The sequence below is a fragment of the Agelaius phoeniceus genome, chromosome 26 (assembly GCF_051311805.1).
Source record: "Agelaius phoeniceus isolate bAgePho1 chromosome 26, bAgePho1.hap1, whole genome shotgun sequence".
In the NCBI taxonomy this organism is placed as follows: Eukaryota; Metazoa; Chordata; class Aves; order Passeriformes; family Icteridae; genus Agelaius; species Agelaius phoeniceus.
The window spans coordinates 874,167-896,013 of NC_135290.1; the positions used below are offsets into that span (position 1 = coordinate 874,167).

General features: G+C 64.2%; 3 protein-coding genes across 6 annotated transcripts; 1 reads left to right on the top strand and 2 right to left on the bottom strand.

The window, feature by feature from the left end:
* Nucleotides 1-1,090: 1,090 nt before the first annotated feature.
* Nucleotides 1,091-11,490, bottom strand: GNGT2 (G protein subunit gamma transducin 2). 2 transcript variants are annotated; one of them, XM_077190847.1, is made up of 3 exons: nucleotides 11,401-11,490; nucleotides 3,262-3,357; nucleotides 1,091-2,118 (listed from the first exon to the last, which is right to left on the bottom strand). In XM_077190847.1, the coding sequence occupies exons 2-3, from the start codon at nucleotides 3,343-3,345 to the stop codon at nucleotides 1,993-1,995; spliced, it is 210 nt and encodes a 69-aa protein (XP_077046962.1). In that variant the 5' UTR covers nucleotides 3,346-3,357; nucleotides 11,401-11,490; the 3' UTR covers nucleotides 1,091-1,992. The 2 variants fall into 2 exon arrangements, with proteins under 2 accessions (XP_077046962.1, XP_077046963.1); XM_077190848.1 differs by lacking the exon at nucleotides 11,401-11,490 and adding an exon at nucleotides 7,876-7,987.
* ABI3 (ABI family member 3) lies at nucleotides 5,904-14,225 on the top strand. 2 transcript variants are annotated; one of them, XM_077190846.1, is made up of 8 exons: nucleotides 5,904-6,287; nucleotides 7,804-7,971; nucleotides 9,077-9,253; nucleotides 10,537-10,622; nucleotides 11,426-11,506; nucleotides 12,170-12,375; nucleotides 12,496-12,618; nucleotides 12,924-14,225. In XM_077190846.1, exons 1-7 carry the CDS (start codon nucleotides 6,171-6,173, stop codon nucleotides 12,612-12,614), a joined length of 954 nt encoding a protein of 317 aa, XP_077046961.1. In that variant the 5' UTR covers nucleotides 5,904-6,170; the 3' UTR covers nucleotides 12,615-12,618; nucleotides 12,924-14,225. The 2 variants fall into 2 exon arrangements, with proteins under 2 accessions (XP_077046961.1, XP_054509160.2); XM_054653185.2 differs by having other exon boundaries at nucleotides 12,957-14,225.
* PHOSPHO1 (phosphoethanolamine/phosphocholine phosphatase 1) lies at nucleotides 14,221-21,532 on the bottom strand. 2 transcript variants are annotated; one of them, XM_054653186.2, is made up of 3 exons: nucleotides 21,346-21,532; nucleotides 17,319-17,387; nucleotides 14,221-15,840 (listed from the first exon to the last, which is right to left on the bottom strand). In XM_054653186.2, exons 2-3 carry the CDS (start codon nucleotides 17,361-17,363, stop codon nucleotides 15,088-15,090), a joined length of 798 nt encoding a protein of 265 aa, XP_054509161.1. In that variant the 5' UTR covers nucleotides 17,364-17,387; nucleotides 21,346-21,532; the 3' UTR covers nucleotides 14,221-15,087. The 2 variants fall into 2 exon arrangements, with proteins under 2 accessions (XP_054509161.1, XP_054509162.1); XM_054653187.2 differs by lacking the exon at nucleotides 21,346-21,532 and adding an exon at nucleotides 20,737-21,076.
* Nucleotides 21,533-21,847: the final 315 nt, after the last annotated feature.

The following is a 21,847-nucleotide window of genomic DNA, read 5'->3' on the forward strand; positions in this document are numbered from 1 at the left end:
TGCGGCCCTGCCCTGAGGCGCTGTGTGGCCGGCATTGTCCCGAATCCCCTCAGAGGCGGCTTATCCGGCTCTGACGCACGTTCCCAGCCCTTTAACATCGATTAACGGGTCAATCCACTCCGGCCGCGGCCTGGTTATCGCCCCGGATTAGGGGCAGCTCAGGCCCCGGAGGAGCCGATCGCCTCAAGGCCAAGTATATACTACTATTTTTATTTTTTTAACCTAAATAGCCCGAGTTTGTCTTGGAGCTGTGGCCAGGAGAAGAAGCAACACCTTTGGGTTGCTTCTTAATCTCCAAATTAATTATGGAGCATCTCACATTCAGCTCCATCACCCCCCAGAAAAGCCCCACCAACCAACTCCATCAAAAAATAGGATTCTACCAAAAAAAACCCAGCAGAACCATCAAAAACCCCACCAAAAAGGAGGGTTCAGCCCCACCGTGCACCTGTGCTTTAAAGGCAAAAAAAAAATATTATTGGAGCATTAAAAGAATAACATCAGTCACAAGCCAGCTCTTGGGACTGTGAGGTCTGCAGCTAAATAAAATAAAATTTTAAAAGGCAAATAAAATCCACTTTAGAGTGAAAATAAACCCATCAACTCTAATTTTTTGAGAGTATTTCCTGCAAGAAACAGAGGCCGTGGCGGTGCTGGCGGGTTTATTGAGCATCTGCGAGAAAGAACAAAACCACCTCGATTTTGGGGTGTTTTGGGCAGTTTGTGGGGTTTTTTTGAGGCCAGGGAGTGCAGGGAGGGGGTTCTGGCTGCGGGGGGGACCCCCTGCTTGAGGAAAATCCACTTTTTCTGTCTTCTCCTGCAGATTTTAGGGTGTTGGGAGCGCCTTTGCCCCGTGGTGAGGCTGAGAAGGGATCCAGGGGTAGGAAAAGTGCTCCAGGTGGGATCCAGAGGGATTTCCTTGGGATCCAGGGGTAGGAAAAGCGCTCCAGGTGGGATCCAGAGGGATTTCCTGGCATCCAGGGGCAGGAAAACTGCTCCAGGTGGGATCCAGAAGGATTTCTTGGGATTTAGGGGTAGGAGAACTGCTCCAGGTGGGATCCAGAGGGATTTCCTGGGATCCAGGGGCAGGAAAAGCGCTCCAGGTGGGATCCAGAGGGATTTCCTGGGATCCAGGGGTAGGAGAACTGCTCCAGGTGGGATCCAGAGGGATTTCCTTGGGATTTAGGGGTAGGAGAACTGCTCCAGGTGGGATCCAGAGGGATTTCCTTGGGATTTAACCGGGCTGGGAGAAGAGGAGGAGTGGGAGAGGGCCGGGGACAGCGCCCCGAGGGACTCAGAAATTCAAATTATTGCTGCCTCCCTTTTGGGGTCGATGGCGTTGGGGCAGTTTTGGGAGAGTTCTCCCCGAAATTAAACGGAAAAAAAAAAAATCCTGGGAACGGGTTTTTAAAAAAGCAAAACGGCTCCAAACAGCGAACCTACCCCAGTGAATTCGGGAGCTGGCTGTGCCTCGGGGTTTCTCTGTCAAGCAGGGATTAAATTTATCCCAAAAAACCCCAAAAGGGAGCAGCAGCGCTCGGGGACGGCTCCAGGTGACACCACTGGGGTTTTCCAGAGGGGCAGGCGTGACCTTGGAGCAGGCGCTGGTGGCATCTCCATCCTCCCCAGCCCATCCCAGCTGGAACCCCCAGGGAAGGCAGCTCTGGGATTTTTGGGATAAAGGATAAATCCGGGCTCGGGGGGCTCGGAGCAGCCCCAGCTCGGTGTTCCCGCACCCCCCGCTCGCTCCGGCTGCTGAAAATGCAGAAGTTTTGCTTTTTTTGCTCGTGGGAAACCACCAAAGCTCAGCCGCGGCGCCCCGGCGGCAGCGAGGGTGGAGCTTTGGGGTTATTTTTTTTTGTTGTTATTTTTTCTTTGTTCACACTTTTTTTTTTAATTTCTTCTTTTCCTCCCGTTTCAGCGCGCTAGGGTTGGCTCCGGGCAGGCCGGGGTCAGACTAGAGGGGAAGCAGGAGCGGCCGGCGGCCCGGGGTCAGCTGATGGTGCAGCCGCCCTTCTCCTTGAAGGGGTTCTTGTCCTCGGGCACGCCCTTGAGCAGCGGGTCCTCGCCCGCCATGGACTCGATGTACTCCTTGATCTCCTTGCCCGTCTTGGACACCTGCCCGGGGCGAGACGCAACGGTGCGGGGGGAACGGCGCCAGGAACGGCACCGGGGATCTGGACAGGGGATCTGAACGGGGGGATCTGAACGGGGGGATCTGAACGGGGGGATCTGAACCGGGGAACGGCACCGGGGATCTGAACGGGGGGATCTGAACTGGGGATCTGAACTGGGGGATCTGAACCAGGGAACGGCACCGGGAATGGCACCAGGGAATCTGAACCGGGGATCTGAACCGGGGAACGGCACTGGGGGATCTGAACTGGGGGATCTGAACTGGGGAACGGCACCGGGGAATGGCGCCGGGGATCTGGACCAGAGAATGGCACCGGGGATCTGGACCGGGGGATTTGAACAGGGGGATCTGAACCGGGGGATCTGGACCAGGGATCTGGACTGGGGGATCCAACACTGGGGGATCTGGACCAGGGAATCTGCACTGGGGATCAGAACGGGGGGATCTGAACGGGGGGATCTGGACCAGGGATCTGGACCAGGGAATCTGGACTGGGGGATCTGAACTGGGGGATCTGAACTGGGGGATCTGGACCAGGGATCTGAACTGGGGGATCCAACCCTGGGGATCCAACCCTGGGGATCTGAACTGGGGGATTTGAACTGGGAGATCTGCCCCAGGGGATCTGCACCGGGGATCTAAACTGGGGATCTAAACTGGGGATCTAAACTGGGTGATCTGCAACCTGGGGATCTAAACTGGGGGATCTAAACTGGGGGATCTGCAACCTGGGGATCTAAACTGGGGGATCTGGACTGGGGGATCTGCAACCTGGGGATCTGAACTGGGGATCCAACCCCGGGGATCTGCACTGGGGGATCTGCACCGGGGCAGGGGAGCAGGACACGGACCCAGGATGGAGCATCCCTAAACCGCCCCTGGGGCACCTCAAATAACGCCTGGGGCATCCGTGAACCATCCCTGGGGCATCCTGAAACCACCCCTGGGATGTGCCAGAAATCCCAGAGCTTTAGGTGCAGTGTGGGTGCTCCCACCTGGCTTTGGGGGCAGTGTGGGTGCTGTGGGGGGAGCGTGGCTGTTTTGGGGGCAGCGTGGGTGGATTTCAGGCCCCGGGGCTCTTTCCCTCCCCTCGAGGAAGCGCAGCCCAGCAGTGAGGAACTCACCATCTGCCTCTCGTTCTTCACCTCCTTCTTCAGCTGGTCCAGCTCCATCTTGAGCAGCTCCTTCTCGGTCATGTCCTGAGCCATGGTGCCCTGGACCTGCAGGACAGCGGTTATTGGGGTTATTGCTGTGTGGGATTGTGACCCCCAGTGTCCCCGAGCAGTGCCTGGCAACGCCTGCCCGGCTTTCCTGAGGAATTCAACACATTTCAGCTTTCCTTTCCCCTGGCTTTTTACACCACGGCTCCTCCATCACCATTTCCGCTCCCCCCGAGATTTTGGGACCGTGGAAGTTGAGGAAATCCAACTCTTTTTCCCCAAAAACCCCCGTGGCGCGCGTGCCCCGTGCTCCTCCCCGTGCCCGCACATCCCTGGGGACACCGGGATGCTCCCAAACGCGGGGGGAAGCGACTCCTGCTCCCCAAACGGGCCTGGAGGGGCAGAGGGACTCACCTGGGGGCCGGGGGCCGCCCCTGTGTGCTCTGGGGCCGCTCAGAGCCCCATGGAGGGACAGGAGGGGACAGGAGGGGACAGGACAGGACAGGAGGAGAGGCGAGGCTGCTCTGCGGCTCCGGGCGCCCGCAGCAGATGTCTTTGCTGCTAAGCTGATAATGGACTCAGGAGCCTAAGCCGGTCAGGTGTTGGGAATTAGCCCCAAAGCTCGGCCTAATCGGGCCGGGGCGGGGCGGCCGGGCCGGGCGGGGTCCGGAACCCGGGGAGCCCCCAGGGATGCCCGGGGAGGGTCCGGATCCTGCCCGGAGCGAGGGAGTGACCACGGGAGTGACCACGGGGGTGACCCTGGGAGTGACCCTGGGAGTAACCTCTGGGAGTGACCACGAGAGTGACCCTGAGAGTGACCACGGGAGTGACCACGGGAGTGACCACGGGAGTGACCCCGGGAGTGACCTCTGGGAGTGACCACGGGAGTGACCCTGAGAGTGACCACGGGAGTGACCCTGGGAGTGACCCCGGGAGTGACCCTGGGAGTGACCACGGGAGTGACCCTGAGAGTGACCACGGGAGTGACCCTGGGAGTGACCCTGGGAGTGACCACGGGAGTGACCCTGGGAGTGACCTCTGGGAGTGACCACGGGAGTGACCCTGAGAGTGACCACGGGAGTGACCCTGGGAGTGACCCCGGGAGTGACCCTGGGAGTGACCACGGGAGTGACCCTGAGAGTGACCACGGGAGTGACCCTGGGAGTGAGCCCGGGAGTGACCCTGGGAGTGACACTGGGAGTGACCCTGGGAGTGACCCTGGGAGTGACCCCGGGAGTGACCCTGGGAGTGACCACGGGAGTGACCCCGGGAGTGACCCTGGGAGTGACCCTGGGAGTGACCCTGGGAGTGACCACGAGAGTGACCCTGGGAGTGACCCCGGGAGTGACCCTGGGAGTGACCCTGGGAGTGACCACGGGAGTGACCACGGGAGTGACCCCGGGAGTGACCACGGGAGTGACCCTGAGAGTGACCCTGGGAGTGACCCTGGGAGTGACCCCGGGAGTGACCCCGGGAGTGACCCTGGCAGTGACCCTGGCAGTGACCACGGGAGTGACACTGGGAGTGACCCCAGGAATGACCACTGAGAGTGACCCCGGGAATGACCCCTGGGAGTGACCCCGGGAGTGACCACAGGAGTGACCATGGGAATGACCCTGAGAGTGACCATGGGAGTGACCCCGGGAGTGACCACGGGAGTGACCCCGGGAGTGACCCCTGGGAGTGACCCTGGGAGTGACCCCAGGGCTGACCCCGGGGCTGACCCCAGGACTGACCCCGGGAATGACCCCGGGGCTGACCCCGGGGCTGACCCCGTTGGTTCCCCCCGGTTTGTTCGGGGCCGGTGCCGGTGCCGTGAGGAGCGGGAGCGGCGGAAATCCATCACTTCCCTCGGGATGGGCTCAGGAAGGGCCGGGCCCGGGGCTGGGACGGAGCCCGGGAGGCGCCAGGGCAGCACCTGGGGCGGAGCAGGAGCGGAGCAGAGGCCGCCGGGGCTTTCCGAGCGGGAATTTCCTGCGGCCTCACCCGCGGGGTGCGGAACGCGCCCGGCCAAGGACGCGCTGTGCCCCGCCAGGGGCTCCCGGGGCACCGCGGGGCTCACGGGGCACCGATCACCGGGCACCGATCACCGGGCACCTCGGGGCTCACCGGGCACCGCGGGGCTCACCGGGCACCTCAGAGCTCCCCGGGCACACGTCCCGCTGTGCCCTGCCAGCCCCGGGGCTGTTCGGGAACGTTCCGGGGCGCGCAGCCGAGGGCGGCGGGAGCTCCGCGGGGCCCGGGACGTGCCCAGCCCCGGGAGGGTGGCGGCGGCTCGGGGAGGGTGGCACAGGTGGGGGTGAGGGTGATTTTAGGGTTGGGGTCCTTGTGGGGTCTGCATCCTTGTGGGGTCTGCATCCTTCTGGGGTCGGGATCCTTTTGGGGTCAGGATGATTTTAGGGTCAGGATCCTTCTGGGGTCCTGATCCTTTTGGGGTCTGCATCCTTCTGGGGTCTGCATCCTTGTGGGGTCTGGATCCTTTTGGGGTTAGGGTCCCTTCAGGGTCTGGATCCTTCTAGGGTCGGGATCCTTTTGGCGTTGGGATCCTTCTGGGGTCAGGATGATTTCAGGGTCGGGATCCTTGTGGGGTCGGGATCCTTGTGGGGTCGGGGTCCTTGTGGGGTCCCTCCCGGCCCTGCAGCCCCGGTGGTTCCCGTGTCTCACATCCTCTCCCGCTGCCATCCCGGGGCTGTCCCCGCCGCCATCCCCGCGGGTTCCTCCCCGCCGGTCCCCCCTTGCCGCGGGCAGGGCGGGGTGTCCCTGCTGGGGACGGGGACACCGCGGCGCCCGCGGGCCCTGCGTCAGCACCGGCAGCGGCTTCAAAACGCGCCCCGGGAGGAAGTGGGGCCGGGGCCGGGGCCGGGGCCGGGGCGATGTCGGAGCTGGAGCGGCTGCGGCTGAGCGAGATCCCCGCGGGCCGGCAGCAGCTGCGGGAGCAGCACCACAACCTGCTCCGGGTGGCCGAGTACTGCCACAGCAACTACCTGCAGGTCAGCGGGGCCGGGCCGGGCCGGGCCGGGGGTGGCGGTGCCGGAGCCGTGCCCGGGCAGCCCCAGCATCGCCCCGGCCCCGCCGCCCTTCCCGCGCCTCGGCTGCTCCTCCGCCCCCAGCAGCTCCCGCCTTTGGGGGGTTTGGGGTGCGGGGGGGTCCCGGGGGCTGGGGCCGCTGGAGAAACCTTGGGAGGGGGCTGGGGCCAGGTGGGTGTCACAGGGGCTGGGAGGGGGCACCTGGCAGGGCCTGCGCGTGTGGGGCGAGCGTGGAGCTCTGCTGGTGCCCTCATCATCATCCTCATCCTCCTCGTCCTCATCCTCGTCCTCGTCCTCATCCTCACCCATCCTCCTTGTCCTCATCCTCATCCTCATCCTCACCCCATCCTCCTCATCCTCACCCCATCCTCCTTGTCCTCATCCTCATCCTCACCCCATCCTCCTCATCCTCATCCTCATCCTCCTTGTCCTCATCCTCATCCTCTTCCTCATCCTCACCCCATCCTCCTTGTCCTCATCCTCTTCCTCATCCTCACCCCATCCTCCTTGTCTTCATCCTCCTCCTCCTCATCTCCATCCTCCTCCTCCTCCCTGCCTGCCTGGCTCACCGAGGGCCGCGACAGGGGCGTAGGAGACGAGGTCAGGAGGAAAATGCCCATCCTGGCTCTCCCTGCCGGGCAGGGCTCCCCGGGCGCCCACCGGGGCCGGGCCGTGGCTGCTGCCGGCCCCGAGGCGGCTCCGCTATCGCGGGGCCCGGAGCCAGCGGGGCAGAACCGAGAGGAAATGGGGTGAGCTATTCTGGGAGCTGAGCCCCGGCACGGCTCAGAGCAAAACCCAGCGCGGCTGCGGCACAGCTCAGAGCAAAGCCCGGCACGGCTCAGAGCAAAACCCAGCGCGGCTCAGAGCAAAGCCCGGCACAGCTCAGAGCAAAGCCCGGCACAGCTCAGAGCAAAGCCCGGCACAGCTCAGAGCAAAGCCCGGCACAGCTCAGAGCAAAGCCCGGCACGGCCCCGGCACGGCTCAGAGCAAACCCCGGCACAGCTCAGAGCCCCGGCACAGCTCAGAGCAAAGCCCGACACGGTTCGGGGCAAACCCCGGCACGGCTCAGAGCCAACCCCGGCACGGCCCTGGCACAGCTCAGAGCAAAGCCCGGCACGGCTCAGAGCAAAGCCCGGCACGGCCCCGGCACAGCTCAGAGCAAACCCCGGCACGGCTCAGAGCGAAGCCCGGCACTGCTCAGAGCCCCGGCACGGTTGGGAGCCCCGGCACGGCCCCGGCACGGTTGGGAGCCCCGGCACGGCCGCTGCCACCCCGGCTGTGCCACGCGTGGTCCCCTGGCTGTCCCCGGAGGCTGAGCCGGGCCCTCGGTGACCTCCGGAGCCCCCCGGGATCTCATTCCCGGCAGGAATCCCGGGGAATCCCTGCACTTCCCCGGGCATCTGGAAAGCAGAAGGAAACTCCTCGGGGGGTTCCGGGCGGGCAGGGCTCGTCCCACGGCTCCGGGCTCTGTCCCCTGCAGGCCGGCGACAAGAGGGAGGCGCTGCAGGAGACGATGGCTCTGAGCACGCAGTCCCTGGCCAGCGTCGCCTACCAGGTCAACAGCCTGGCCAGAGCCTTCCTGCGCCTCATGGACCTGCAGGCGGCCCAGCTGCGCCAGCTGGAGGCCGATGTCACCTGCGTGGCACAGGTGGGACCGCGGGGCACCGGGGGGGACAGGGACAGGGGCTGCGGGGGGCGGGAGGCAGAGCCAGCCCCGGGCTGGGCAGGGATTGGCCTCGGGGGCGCTTCCCGGTCACAGCTGCCCATCCCAAAGTGTCCCCAAATCTGCGAGGGGGAGCGCAGAGCGTTCGCCTGAATGCCACTGCCTGAATGATGGCACTGCCTGAATGATGGCACTGCCTGAATGGCACTGCCTGGATGGCACTGCCTGAATGATGGCACTGCCTGGATGCCACACTGTCCCCGAACTGGAGCCTGGCCCTGTGCTCCCGGGGCTTGGGGACACTGCTGAGGGGTCCTGTGGGGACCCTGAGCTTGGGGACACTGCTGAGGGGCCTGGCCCTGTCCTTGCGGGGCTTGGGGACACTGCTGAGGGGTCCTGTGGGCACCCAGGGCTTGGGGACACTGCTGAGGGGTCCCGTGCCCACTCTGAGCTTGGGGACACTGCTGCAGGGTCCTGTGCCCACCCCGAGCTTGGGGACACTGCTGAGAGGTCCTGTGGGGACTCTGAGCTTGGGGACACTGCTGAGGGGTCCTGTGGGCACTCTGAGCTTGGGGACACTGCTGCAGGGTCCTGTGCCCACCCCGAGCTTGGGGACACTGCTGCAGGGCCCTGTGGGCACCCAGGGCTTGGGGACACTGCTGAGGGGTCCTGTGGGCACCCCCAGCTTGGGGACACTGCTGCAGGGCCCTGTGGGGACCCTGAGCTTGGGGACACTGCTGCAGGGCCCGGTGGGCACCTGGGCTCTCCCTGGCACCTGGGAGCCACCTGGAGCAGCCACGAGAGGGGACAGGACCCTGTGGAAGCAGCAGGGGAGCAGCTCGGGGTGGCTGAGCCCCTCCTGTCCCCTCGCCAGGGCCATGTCCCCATTGCCTGCTGTGGACAGCCTGTCCCCATTGTCCCCATTGTCCCCATTGTCCCCATTGTCCCCATTCCAGAGCAGGACCCGCCCCTTGGCAATCCTGTCCCCTGTCCCCTCCCGGGCAGGGACCCGGGGCTGGCAGGGCTGGTGGCACCCGGGGGAGCGGGGACAGCCCGCGGTGGCACCTTGGGGACGGTGTCACCTCGGCAGAGCGTGGACATCCACAAGGAGAAGGTGTCCCGCCGCGAGATCGGCGCCCTGACCGTCACCAGGAGGTGCCTGAGCTTCCAGAAGGTTCTGCCCCCCCCGGAGCCCCCCGTGCTGGAGCCCTACTACAGGAGACCCCTCAACTTCAGCGTCCTGGACGGCGTCGGCCACGGGGTCAAGGTGGGTCCCACCGGGGCTGGGGTGGCATTTCTGGGTCCCCGGTGTCCCCAAGTGTCCCCGGTGTCCCCTGAGCGGGGCACGGGTGGCTCAGACCCCTCCTCCATGGAGAATGGGCTCTGTCTGTGCCCTCTCGGCCTTGGGGCTCTGGCACCCCAGAGATCCTTCCCCGCCTCAGAAACCCCCACAGGAGGGGTTTGGGAGCCCCAGAGCCCCGTGGAGCCTTTGGCAGCTCTGAGAGGTGCCCACAAAAGGGTTCTGGAGTCCTCACAGCCCCACAGCTCCTGCCCCGTTCTGGAAAACCCCACAGGAGGGGTTCAGAGGCCCCCGAGCCCCACGGATGCTCCCCCACTGCAGAAATCCCCGCACAGGAGGGGCTGGGAAGCCTCGCAGCTCCCTTGGTCCTTTCCCGCTGCAGAGGCACCCCCGGGATGGGCTTTGGAGCCCCGCGGATCCTCCCCCGCTGCAGAAATCCCGCACGGGCGGGTTCGGGTTCCTGCGAGCCCCGCGGATCCTCCCCCGCTCCGGAAACCCCCGCGCAGGGCTCGGGGCAGGCGGGGCCGCCGGGGCCGCCGTTCCCACGGTGCCGCTGCTGCCTCGGGGCCGCCCCCGCAGCCCCCGGTCCCTCCCCGCATCCCCCGGTCCCTCCCCGCATCCCCCGCATCCCCCGCATCCCCCGCATCCCCCGCAGCCCCCGGTCCCTCCCTGCATCCCCCGGTCCCTCCCCGCATCCCCCGCAGCCCCCGGTCCCTCCCTGCATCCCCCGGTCCCTCCCCGCATCCCCCGCAGCCCCCGGTCCCTCCCTGCAGCCCCCGGTCCCTCCCCGCATCCCCCGCAGCCCCCGCAGCCCCTGCAGCCCCCGCAGCCCCTGGTCCCTCCCCGCAGCCCCCGCGGCCCCCGCATCCCCCGGTCCCTCCCCGCATCCCCCGCATCCCCCGCGGCCCCGGCGCCTCCCGAGCCCGAGTCCGCTTCCCTGGGTAGGAGAGACACAGCCCCGGAGGTCACGGGGCAGGGATGGCACCCACATGTGTCCCCGTGTCCCTGTATCCGTGTGTGTCCCCGTGTCCGTGTGTGTCCATGTGTGTCCCCGTGTCCATGTGTGTCCCTGTGTCCGTGTGTCCCCGTGTCCCCGTATCCGTGTGTGTCCCCATGTCCGTGTGTCCCCGTGTCCGTGTGTGTCCGTGTGTCCCCGTGTCTGTGTGTGTCCGTGTGTGTCCGTGTGTCCCCGTGTCCGTGTGTCCCCGTGTCTGTGTGTGTCCGTGTGTCCCCGTGTCCGTGTGTCACAGGACACCAGCACGCAGCTGTCCCGCACGGGCACCCTGGCTCGCAAAAGCACCAAATGCTCCTCGGCCCAGGCTGCGGGGACGCTGGGGTGAGAAGGGCCCTGCTGGGTCACCGGGGGCTGCTGGCACAGGGGTGCTGGCACTGGGGTGGTGGCACAGGGGTGGTGGCACTGGGGTGCTGGCACAGGGGTGCTGGCACAGGGGTGGGCTCTGGCACAGTCCCATCTCCTCCCGTTCCGTCCCACCGATCCCAACCCACCCCACTGATCCCATTGATCCCATGGATCCCACTGATCCCATCCCAGTGATCCCAACCCATCCTCTCCTGTCCCATTCCATCCCATGGATCCCATGGACCCCATTGATCCCATTCCAACCCACTGATCCCAACCCATTGATTCCATGGATCTCATGGATTCCATGGATCTCATCACACTGATCCCATCCCATCCCGTGGGTCCCATCCCATCCCATTGATCCCATCCCATTGGTCTCACTGATCCCATCCCATCAATCCCATCCCGTCGATCCCATCCCATCAATCCCATTGACCCCACTGATCCCGTCCCACTGATCCCATGGATTCCATGCAATCCCACTGATCCCATTGACCCTATTGACCCCACTGACCCCACTGATCCCATGGATTCCATGCAATCCCATTGATCCCATTGACCCTATTGACCCCACTGACCCCATTGACCCCACTGACCCCACTGATCCCATGGATTCCATGCAATCCCATTGATCCCATTGACCCTATTGACCCCACTGATCCCATTGACCCCACTGACCCCATTGACCCCATTGACCCCACTGATCCCATCGACCCCACTGATCCCACGGATCCCATCCAGTCCCACTGACCCCACTGATCCTGTCGGTCCCGCAGGAGGAGCAGCCGTGTCCCGGAGCCGGTGCAGCCGCCCGTGGTTCCCATGGGGAAGCTCCCGAGCAGCTCCTCCCCACTCAGGTACCCGGGCAGCTCCTGTGCTCGGGGTTTGGGGGAAAAAATGGGGTTATGGGGGAAAAACGGGGGTTTGGGGGAAAAATGAGGGTTTGGGGATTTGCTGCTCTGGCAGGGCTCGTGGGCAGGGTGAGGGTGTCCTTTAGGGAGAGGGGGAATGGTGGGAAATGATGATGGGAAATAATGATGGGAAATGATGGGAAATGATGGGAAATAATGGGAAATTATGATGGGGAAATAATGGGAAATTATGATGGGAAATAATGGGAAATTATGGGAAATAATGGGAAATTATGATGGGAAATAATGGGAAATTATGATGGGGAAATAATGGGAAATTATGATGGGAAATAATGGGAAATTATGGGAAATAATGGGAAATTATGATGGGAAATAATGGGAAATTATGATGTGGAAATAATGGGAAATTATGATGGGAAATTATGATGGGAAATTATGATGGGAAACAATGGGAAATTATGATGGGAAATTATGATGGGAATTATAGGATTGATGGGAGCGATGGGAAATGGGCCACGGGGTGGGGAAGGGTTTGCAGAGCTGCCGAGGCTACACGGTGCCACCTTGTCCTGGCACGGCCCCGTGTCCATGCCCAGCACGGGCACACAGGGACCCCCACCCTGACACTGCTGCTCCTCCTCGCCCCAGCTCCAGCGGGGCCCCGGCCGCTCCTGGGGACGGAATTCCTGCCCCGCCACCCCTGCCCGTGGGGCCGCCCCTGCCCGTGGGGCCGCCCCTGCCCGTGGGGCCGCCCCCGCTGGCGCCGTCCCCTCCCGTGGGGCCGCCCCCGCCCGCCGCTGCCATCCCAGCTCCGCCACCGCTCCCCGGGCACCCGGCCGTGCCCCCGCCCCCAGGTGAGTGCTCGGTGCTCCGGGGGCTGACAGGGGCACGGGGGCAGCGTCTGACCCGGCCCCATCCCTTCCGAGCCCCCCATCCCTCGCCCTTCACCCCTCGCCCTTTTGGGGTTTTCCCAGCCCCCGATGACCTCGAGCTGCCGCCGCCGCCCCCGGCCGAGCCCGACTTTGGGGACCTGGCCCTGCCACCGCCACCGGACGCAGAGGAGCCCCCGTGGGACCCGCAGAGCTACCTGTAGACAGGTACAGGGGGTCCCAAAGCCCTGCAGAGGGGTACAGAGGGTCCCAAACCCCTGGGGAGAGGCACAGGGGTCCTAAACCCCTTACAGAGGGTCCCAAACCCCTGAAGAAGGGTGCAGATGGTCCTAAACCCCTGGAGAAAGGTACAGAGGGTTCTAAACCCCTTACAGAGGGTCCCAAACCCCCTGGGTCCCCTGGCCCAGCCCCTGCCCAGCACGCAGAGCCCCCCCTGCCACGCTCTGCGGTGCCAAAGCCGCTCCTGTCCCCTGTGCCCTGTGGTGGCTCCGTGTCCGTGTCCCTGTCCCCAGAGGTGGCTCCATGTCCGTGTCCCCATCCCACAGTGGTGGCCCCGCTCCCTGACCCGCGGCAGGAGGACACCGAGGAGGACACTAAGCTGGGAATGCAGCGGGGCAGGAGCTGATCCCAGGGGCCACCTCTGGATCCCAGCCCTGGATCCCAGCCCTGGATCCCAGCCCAGAACAGAACCCCAGGCACGGAGCAGAGCCCGCTGTCCCTGTGGGCTCCAGGGATGCTCCAGCCCCAAAACCGCTCCCCAGAGTGTCCCCAGAGTGTCCCCAGAGTGTCCTCAGAGTGTCCCCTGCCCATCCCCTGTCCATCCCCTGTCCATCCATCCCCTGTCCATCCATCCCCTGTCCATCCATCCCCTGTCCATCCATGCCCTGTCCATCCATCCCCTGTCCATCCTCTGCCCATCCCCTGTCCATCCCCTGTCCATCCATCCTCTGTCCATCCCCTGTCCATCCATCCTCTGTCCATCCCCTGTCCATCCATCCCCTGTCCATCCATGCCCTGTCCATCCATCCCCTGTCCATCCTCTGCCCATCCCCTGTCCATCCCCTGTCCATCCATCCTCTGTCCATCCCCTGTCCATCCATCCCCTGTCCATCCTGTGTCCATCCCGTGTCCATCCCCTGTCCATCCATCCCCTGTCCATCCCCTGTCCATCCCCTGTCCATCCATCCCCTGTCCATCCCCTGCCCATCCCCTGTCCATCCATCCCCTGTCCATCCCCTGTCCATCCATCCCCTGTCCATCCCCTGCCCATCCCCTGTCCATCCATCCCCTGTCCATCCATCCCCTGTCCATCCCCTGTCCATCCATCCCCTGTCCATCCCCTGCCCATCCCCTGCCCATCCCCTGTCCATCCTCTGCCCATCCCCTGTCCATCCCCTGCCCATCCATCCCCTGTCCATCCATGCCCTGTCCATCCTCTGTCCATCCCCTGTCCATCCATTCCCTGTCCATCCATCCTCTGTCCATCCCCTGCCCATTCCCTGTCCATCCCCTGCCCATCCATGCCCTGTCCATCCCCTGCCACTCCAGGCCCATCCCCTGTCCATCCATCCCCTGTCCATCCATCCCCTGTCCATCCCCTGCCCATCCCCTGTCCATCCATCCCCTGTCCATCCATGCCCTGTCCATCCTCTGCCCATCCCCTGTCCATCCCCTGTCCATCCCCCAGACTCCAGGGCCCGAGCAGGAGCCAGAGCAGGACCCCCCCCTCGGTGCAGCTCAGAGCTGTGCCCAGCCAGGCTCGTGTCTGTCTGTCTGTCTGTCTGTCTGCAATACAGAGCTCTGTCCGTCTTACACAGATTTGTGTCTTTAATTCCATGGCTTTGAGTTCCACACAGTCCAAGGGAGGGGGTGGCACAGAGGAGGAACAACTCAGGGCTGCTTTGGTCAATTCCTGCCGGGTCTGGGGGAGCCAGGGCCGCCCTCGGGGGCCGGTAAGGCTGTGGATAAACCCGGGATAAACCCGGGATTAATCCAGGAGGAGCCAACCCCTGGAGGTGCCCCTGCAGAGTGCAATTAGAAGGGGGAATTAATTAATTAATTAATACTGCAGTGGGGAGGGGGGGTTTGGCCTCTGGGGACCCGGTGCCAGAAGTGTCCCAGGGGGGATTGGGGCACCTCGGAGGTGCCCAGGTCAGGGGGAATTGACCCTCCCTGGGGTAGGAGGGGCCCCGCAGGATCCAGGAAAGGGCTCGGGGCAGGGAATTCCCAGCCAGAATTCCCAGCGGGATCAGGAGCCCAGGGCCAGGCAGGCCAGGGTAGGATGGCAGGAGCAAGGCCGAGCCCAGCCCGTGGGGATCCGGCTGCTGCATTTTTAGGAATTCCCTTTCGAGGTCAAAAGGGGAAGGAAGCAAAACTCCGCCAGAAATCCCCGTCAGGTCGGCAAAGGGTGCAGGGGCCGTGGCTGCGAGGCTGGGCAGGGCTGGGGGCCTGCAGAAAGTGCTTCACTGGCCGGGAATGGAGCCGGGAAAGGGGGGAGAACATCCCGGGAACGGAGCCGGGAAAGGCGGGAGAACATCCCGGGAATGGAGCCGGGAAAGGCAGAGGAACATCCCGGGAACGGAGCCGGGAAAGGGGGAAGAACATCCCGGGAACGGAGCCGGGAAAGGCAGAGGAACATCCCGGGAGTGGGGCCGGGCCCGGAGCCGCCTCCCTCCCTCAGCACTTTTTGCGCAGCAGCTCCTGCAGGTACCGCGCCACCTCCACCGCCGACTCCCAGGGCACCACGGCGGCCTGGAACGCCCCCGGCTGCTTCTCCTGGCTCTCCTGGATCAGCCTGTGCATGGGGTAGCCCTTCCTGGGGAACGCCACGTCCGCCGCCGTCAGCGTCCCGGCGGGGCAGAAGTCGTTGGCGCCGTCGCCCACGTAGAGCACGCGCTGGAACTCGACGTCCTCGCGCGCCCGCTCCGCCAGGTACTCGCCCAGGATCTTGGCCTTGCACATGTTGGCCGGGCAGCGCAGGCACTTGTGGCTGTGGTAGGGCCCCAGCGTGAGCACCCCGCGCCGGTCCAGGCTGGCCGGGTTGCTGAAGACCTTGCGGAAGAGCGAGCGGGCGCCGGCCGCGCGCAGCTTGGCCTCGATGCCGAAGGTGTTGGCGTCGGAGATGAGCACCAGCTCGAAGAGCTCCTGGTGCTTGGAGAGCAGCTGGAAGAGCTCGGCCATGCCCGGGGCCAGCGGGATGTTCTCGTAGGCGGCGCGGAGCTCGGCGGGGCGCACGCCCTGCTCGCCCAGGAAGGCCAGCACGCGCTGCATGTGCTCGTTGTAGCTGCCCCCGCGCGGGCTCTGGCGCAGCGGCTCCGGCAGCGCCCGGCCCCGCACCACGGAGTCGTCGCTGTTCTCGTCCACGATGGTCTCGTCAAAGTCAAACACCAGCAGGAAACGCGGCGGACGCGGGCCGGCCATGCCCACGCCCTGCAGGGGACGGACAGACGGACAGCGGGGTCAGGGGGGTGTGGGACAGACAGACAGACAGCGGGGTCAGGGGGTGTGGGATGGACAGACAGACAGCGGGGTCAGGGGGTGTGGGATGGACAGACAGACAGCGGGGTCAGGGGGGTGTGGGACAGACAGACAGACAGCGGGGTCAGGGGGTGTGGGATGGACAGACAGACAGCGGTGTCAGGGGGGTGTGGGATGGACAGAACCTGGTGTAATTGGGGTGTGGGATGGACAGACAGACAATGGTGTCAGTGGGGTGTGGGATGGACAGACAGACAATGGTGTCAGTGGGGTGTGGGACGGGCAGACAGCGGGGTCAGGGGGTGTGGGATGGACAGACAGACAGCGGTGTTACTGGGGTGTGGGATGGACAGACAGACAGCGGTGTCAGTGGGGTGTGGGACGGACAAAACCTGGTGTTATTGGGGTGTGGGATGGACAGACAGACAACGGTGTCAGTGGGGTGTGGGACGGACAGACAGACAGCGGTGTTACTGGGGTGTGGGATGGACAGACAGACAGCGGTGTCAGTGGGGTGTGGGATGGACAAAACCTGGTGTTATTGGGGTGTGGGATGGACAGACAGACCCCGCTGTTACTGGGGTGTGGGATGGACAGACAGACCCTGCTGTCATTGGGGTGTGGGACGGACAGACAGACCCCGCTGTCATTGGGCCTTGGTGGCACCGTCTGTTCCCAGTCCCCCCAGGGAGGACAAACCCCGCTGGCCCCGGGACCTGAGCCGGGGCTGACGATCCCCGCCGGGCCGGGAGGGGTTAATCCCGTGCCAGGCCCCGGAGCCTCATCCTGCCCATGGAGGGATCGCCCTGAGGCTGATCCGGGCCGAGGTCACTGCGGTCAGAGGGGACAGCGGGCCCGGATCAGGAATTTCCGGCCTTGGGAAAGAGCTCCGGGATCAACCTCGGACCCGGGACACCTGGGGGTGACACCTGGGGGGGACAGGGGGGACACCTGGGGGGACACCTGGGGGTGACAGCCCAGGCTGCTCCTCCTGTGCCACCTCTGGGACGGGGGGGACACCTGGGGGTGACACCTGGGCTGGGACAGGGGGGACAGGGGGGACACCTGGGGGGGACACCTGGGCTGGGACAGGGGGGACAGCCCAGGGGCTCCAGGTGGGATTTTAGGGACCGGTTCCCCCCCCCAGAGGGTGGAAGAAGCACCAGCGATGCCCCCGTTCCCAAGGGATGCCCAGGGTGGGATTTTGGGGTGTCCTGCAGGGCCAGGATGCCCAGGGTGGGATTTTGGGGTGTCCTGCAGGGCCGGGAGCTGGGCTGGACCGTCCTGGTTCATTCCATGAACCCCAAATCAGCCGGGCCTGGCAGCCCCCGCTCCCCTCAGCCCTTCCTGGCCACTCCAGGGTGGAATTCTGGAATTCTGGAATTAATTCTGGAATTTGGGGAGCCGAGCCCCCCGGCAGTGGCACTGACCTTAAACAGGCATGGCAGCCCCACGCCCTGGCAGCACCTCCTCATGCTGGCACCATCGCGGGCCCGGGGCTGTGGGACACAGAAAAGCGGGAATTCCGTCAGTCCCGGGGCTTTTCCCGCGGGATTCCCGAGCTCGGGAGTCTCCGTTCCAAGGCTGGGAGGGGGGAGCAGAGCCCGTTCAAAGCCGCGGAGCCCTCCCGGGTCCCCGTGAGGGCAGCGAGGGAACGGCGAGCAGAAAAATAAAAAACCGGGAAGAGCAAAACAGAAAAAACAAAAAAAAAAACCCCAAAAAAATCAAAAAACCCCAAACAAACATAAAACCCCCCCCCAAAAAAAAACAAAAAACCCCCCAAAAACAAAACAAACAAACAAAAAAAAACACCAAAACAAACCAACAAAAGAAAAACCCGAGAACGGCAAAGAAAAAAAAAAAAAAAGGAATAGCAAAAAAACCTGGGAACAGCAAAAAAACCCGGGAAGAGCGGCCCTGCTCCAACCCCCCCACCCCGATTTTCTTCCAGGGAAATTCGTGGATGGATGGAGGGAGATTCCCCGCGAGTGACAGCAAAGCCGAATTCGGAATTCTGCCGACCCCTGGTGGTCCCCGGCGAGGGGAACCCTCCTCAAATCCCTCTGCCCGCTGGAAATTGGGCAATTCCCGCCGGGAATTGGAGCCGGGCAGGGCGAGCGGGGCTCAGCCGGGCCGGGAGGAGCGCGGGGATTTGTCCCCGGCTGTACGAAGGGGATTTGTGGGGATTGCGCTGGATCCCGGCCCGCTCGCCGCTATTTTGGGCACAAACAGCACCCATGACTCGGCTGGAATAAAAACCCTGCGGCACCTGGCGCAGGGAAACGGAGCTGGAAGCCGGGCTGGAAATTGTGGGAAAATCCCTTTTTTTTAATTTTTTTTTTTTAGCAAAATAAACACCACACGCTGGGTGTTTATTTTGCTAAAAAAAAATATATATAAAAAAAGCCGTCAGAACTGGAGGGTTTATTTACAGACAGAATCCGGAGCCAAAGAACGGCACAGCCAGGCTGGGAGCGGCTTCCAAAGGAAAAAAAAAATGGGATTAAACAGGAAAGAGGAACTGGAATTTTGGTCATTGCTTGGTCACCGCCAGCAGTGAGGAAATAATTTGGGATGAGGCCTCGGGGAGAGTCGGTGGTGCTGGGAGGGAGGGAGGGAAAGAGCCCTGGGGACACTGGGGACACTGGGGAGTGAAACTGCCCCAAAAACTCCTCTGGGCCCGAGGGGTTGGGGTTTGTGGGGTGGAAAAGTTCCAGGGGCAGGAGCTCGGAGCATCCCCAGATGCGGCTGCAGGAGCTGCTCCCCCAAAAACGGCCCCAAATCTGTCCCAAACCCACCCCAAAACCGGTCCCAAACCTGTCCCAAACCCACCCCAAAACCGGCCCCAAACCCACCCCAAAACTGCCCCAAACACCAGCCCCAAACCCGCCCCAAAAACGGCCCCAAACCTGTCCCAAACCCACCCCAAAACCGGCCCCAAACCTGTCCCAAACCCACCTCAAAACCGGCCTCAAACCCGCCCCAAAACCGGCCCCAAACCCACTCCAAAACCAGCCCCAAACCCGCCCCAAAAACGGCCCCAAACCTGTCCCAAAACTGCCCCAAACCCGCCCCAAAAACAGCCCCAAATCCGCCCCAAAAACAGCGCCCAAACCGGCCCCAAACCTGTCCCAAAACTGCCCCAAACCTGCCCCAAAAACAGCGCCAAAACTGGCCCCAAACCCACCCCAAAACTGCCCCAAACCCGCCCCAAAACTGGCCTCAAACCTGCCCCAAACCCACCCCAAAACTGCCCCAAACCCGCCCCAAAACTGGCCTCAAACCTGTCCCAAAACTGCCCCAAACCTGCCCCAAAAACAGCCCCAAAACCGGCCCCAAACCTGTCCCAAACCCGCGATGAACGGGATCAAAACAGGCCCCAGAACCGGGGCCAGCGTTATTCGGGATTGAGTTCCTGTGGATTATTTTGGGACTGAAATCCTCTGAGGGCTGGGGGGCTCCTGGCATCCCAAAAAACCCCAAAATCCTCGGGATACGGGCAAGGAAATCCCTCCCCAATAAAGCCGAGCTCGGCCAGGGATCTGCAATTCCCAACTGCACCCCTGATCCCACGGGAGGGGAAAAATTAATTTAGGAAATCTGCCGGACCCGAATGGATCCAGGGACACCCAGAGCAGGGCCCGGGGGGCAGCGGGAAGGGAAATCCCAGCGGGAGAAGATCCCGAATTTTGGTGAGGAATTGGGCAAAGGGAGGGGAAATCCCGGCCGGAGAAGGTCCCGAATTTTGGTGCGGAATGGGAAATCCCGGCGGGAGAAGATCCCGAATTTTGGTGAGGAATGGGGCAAAGGGATGGGAAATCCCGGAGGGAGAAGATCCCGGATTTTGGTGAGGAATTGGGCAAAGGGAGGGGAAATCCCGGCCGGAGAAGATCCCGAATTTTGGTGAGGAATGGGAAATCCCGGCGGGAGAAGATCCCGAATTTTGGTGCGGGATGGGGCAAAGGGAGGGGAAATCCCGGAGGGAGAAGATCCCGGATTTTGGTGCGGGATGGGAAATCCCGGCGGGAGAAGATCCCGGATTTTGGTGAGGAATGGGGCAAAGGGAAGGGAAATCCCAGCGGGAGAAGATCCCGAATTTTGGTGCGGAATGGGAAATCCCGGCGGGAGCGGATCCCGAATTTTGGTGCGGGATGGGAGAACCGGGAGCGCCTTCCTCAAATAAAAGGGGCTCCCTTGGGAAGGGAAGCGGCCGCGTTTTCCCAAAAAAGCGCAGCCGGAGGGACGGGAAATAAACGGGATAACTGCTCCGGAATAAAGGTTTCAACTCGCCGAGTTTGGGCTGCGGGTGGGAAAACGCCGGGGAAATGCCGGGAATCGTTTCCCGGCGCCGTTTGCGCCCCGGGTTTCGGGGTTTTGGGGATCTCTGTGCCCAGAGCCGAGCGAGGAGCGGCCGAAATCGTCCCCGCCCGGCACCGGGGAGAAGCGGCCGCGGGGAGCCGGGACCGGGAGGTGCCGCCCCTGGAAGCGCCGGTACCGGGAGCGTTCCCGGGGCACCGGCGCTCTCTGACCGTGCCCGGTCCGGAGGTTTTTAACCCCAAAGCCGATTTTGGAGCGCGGAATATTCGCGTTTTTAACCAACTCCAACCCAACTTCTGCCCTCGAGCGAGAACCGGGACCGGGACACGATCCCGCCGCCGCTGGAATTAAACCCGACCCGCTGCGAGCCCCGGCTCCCGAAAGAGCAGAAAATGCGGGAATTAACGGGAATCCCCGTTAAGGAGCGCCCGGAGCGGGTCCCGCCAGCCCCGGGGTCCCCTCGTCCCTCCCCGGGCTCCGCTTTCCCCCCGAATTCCCGGGCACGGGCACGGGCGGAGCGTTCCGGGTCACCTCGGGTGACGGGGCTGCTCCGGCTTTTCCCGGGATTTGTTTTTCCTGCCGGGATCCGCGGCGTTACCGCAGCCCCGGTTCGGCCCCGGAACGCGGCGGTTCGGGGGATCCAGCCCCGGGTCCCGGATCCCGTGGCCTCTCCCCCGGTGCCGCCGGGCTGGCAGCGGCTCCGGTACCGGCACAGCCCCTCCCCGAGCTCCGCGGCTCCTCCCGGTACCGGCGGGGCTGAATCGCGGCCGCTCCGTGCCCGGGTGGCACCTCCCGGTACCGGCAGCAGCCGCAGCGGTACCGGCAGGGTCCAACCGGGTGAGGACCGCCCCGGTACCGGCACATCCGCCCCAGGCACGGCAGGGTCCAACCGAAACAGGACCCCCCCTGTACCGGCAGGAGCCGCCCCGGTACCGGCAGGGTCCAACCGTACCGGCACCCCCCGGTACCGGCACCACCCGCCCGGCTCCCGGCAGGATCCCGCCGGGTGGAGACCCCCGGCACCGGCACCATCCGCTCCCGGCAGGGTCCAGCCGGGGGGAAACCCGCCGGTACCGGCAGCAGCCGTTGCGGATCCGGCATCTCCCGGTACCGCCGCGGTGCCGCCTCTCGCCTCCTTACCGGGTCGGAACGCGCCGGGAGCGCCCGGTCCGCCCCGGTGCCGGAGTGTGCGGGGGCGGCGCGGGGGCAGCCCGGGCTCGGGGCCGCTCCGGGGCCGGTTCGGGGCCGCTCCGGGGCCGGTTCGGGGCCGGTGCCGCCGCCGGCGCTGCCGCGAGCGCGGCCCCTTTAAAGCGACGCCGCCGGGGCCGCGCGGAGCCTCCGCAGTGCGCCGACGTCATCGCCCGCGCAGCCAATGGCGGCGCAGCTTTCCCGCCGCGGAGGGGCGGGGCCAGCTCAGGCCGCGCCCCCTTTCCGAGGGGCGGGGGGAGCGCCCCGCGCGGGTCCCGCCGCCCCCCCCGCTGCCAAAAGTTGCCAAATCGGGAAAAACCAACAAAAACCCCGGTGCCCCCCCCGGTGACCGCTCCGGGCTTGTGTAACCGAACCCGTCTGGAGGGGGAGGTTCTGGCCCCGACGCCAAGCGCGGCGCCGAGCGAGAAAAACGCCCGAATTGTCCCCAAAATAG

What these genes read in the sequence shown, in the direction of transcription:
- GNGT2 (XM_077190847.1), bottom strand. Translation starts at nt 3,345, where the DNA reads ATGGCTCAGGACATGACCGAGAAGGAGCTGCTCAAGATGGAGCTGGAC. An exon ending in TGAAGAACGAGAGGCAGATG is followed by an intron (nt 2,119 to 3,261) that starts GTGAGTTCCTCA and finishes CGCCCCGGGCAG; the next exon opens with GTGTCCAAGACGGGCAAGGA.
- ABI3 (XM_077190846.1), top strand. Translation starts at nt 6,171, where the DNA reads ATGTCGGAGCTGGAGCGGCTGCGGCTGAGCGAGATCCCCGCGGGCCGG. An exon ending in GCGTCGGCCACGGGGTCAAG is followed by an intron (nt 9,254 to 10,536) that starts GTGGGTCCCACC and finishes CGTGTGTCACAG; the next exon opens with GACACCAGCACGCAGCTGTC. An exon ending in GGCCGTGCCCCCGCCCCCAG is followed by an intron (nt 12,376 to 12,495) that starts GTGAGTGCTCGG and finishes GGGTTTTCCCAG; the next exon opens with CCCCCGATGACCTCGAGCTG.
- PHOSPHO1 (XM_054653186.2), bottom strand. Translation starts at nt 17,363, where the DNA reads ATGAGGAGGTGCTGCCAGGGCGTGGGGCTGCCATGCCTGTTTAAG. An exon ending in GGCTGCCATGCCTGTTTAAG is followed by an intron (nt 15,841 to 17,318) that starts GTCAGTGCCACT and finishes CGTCCCCTGCAG; the next exon opens with GGCGTGGGCATGGCCGGCCC.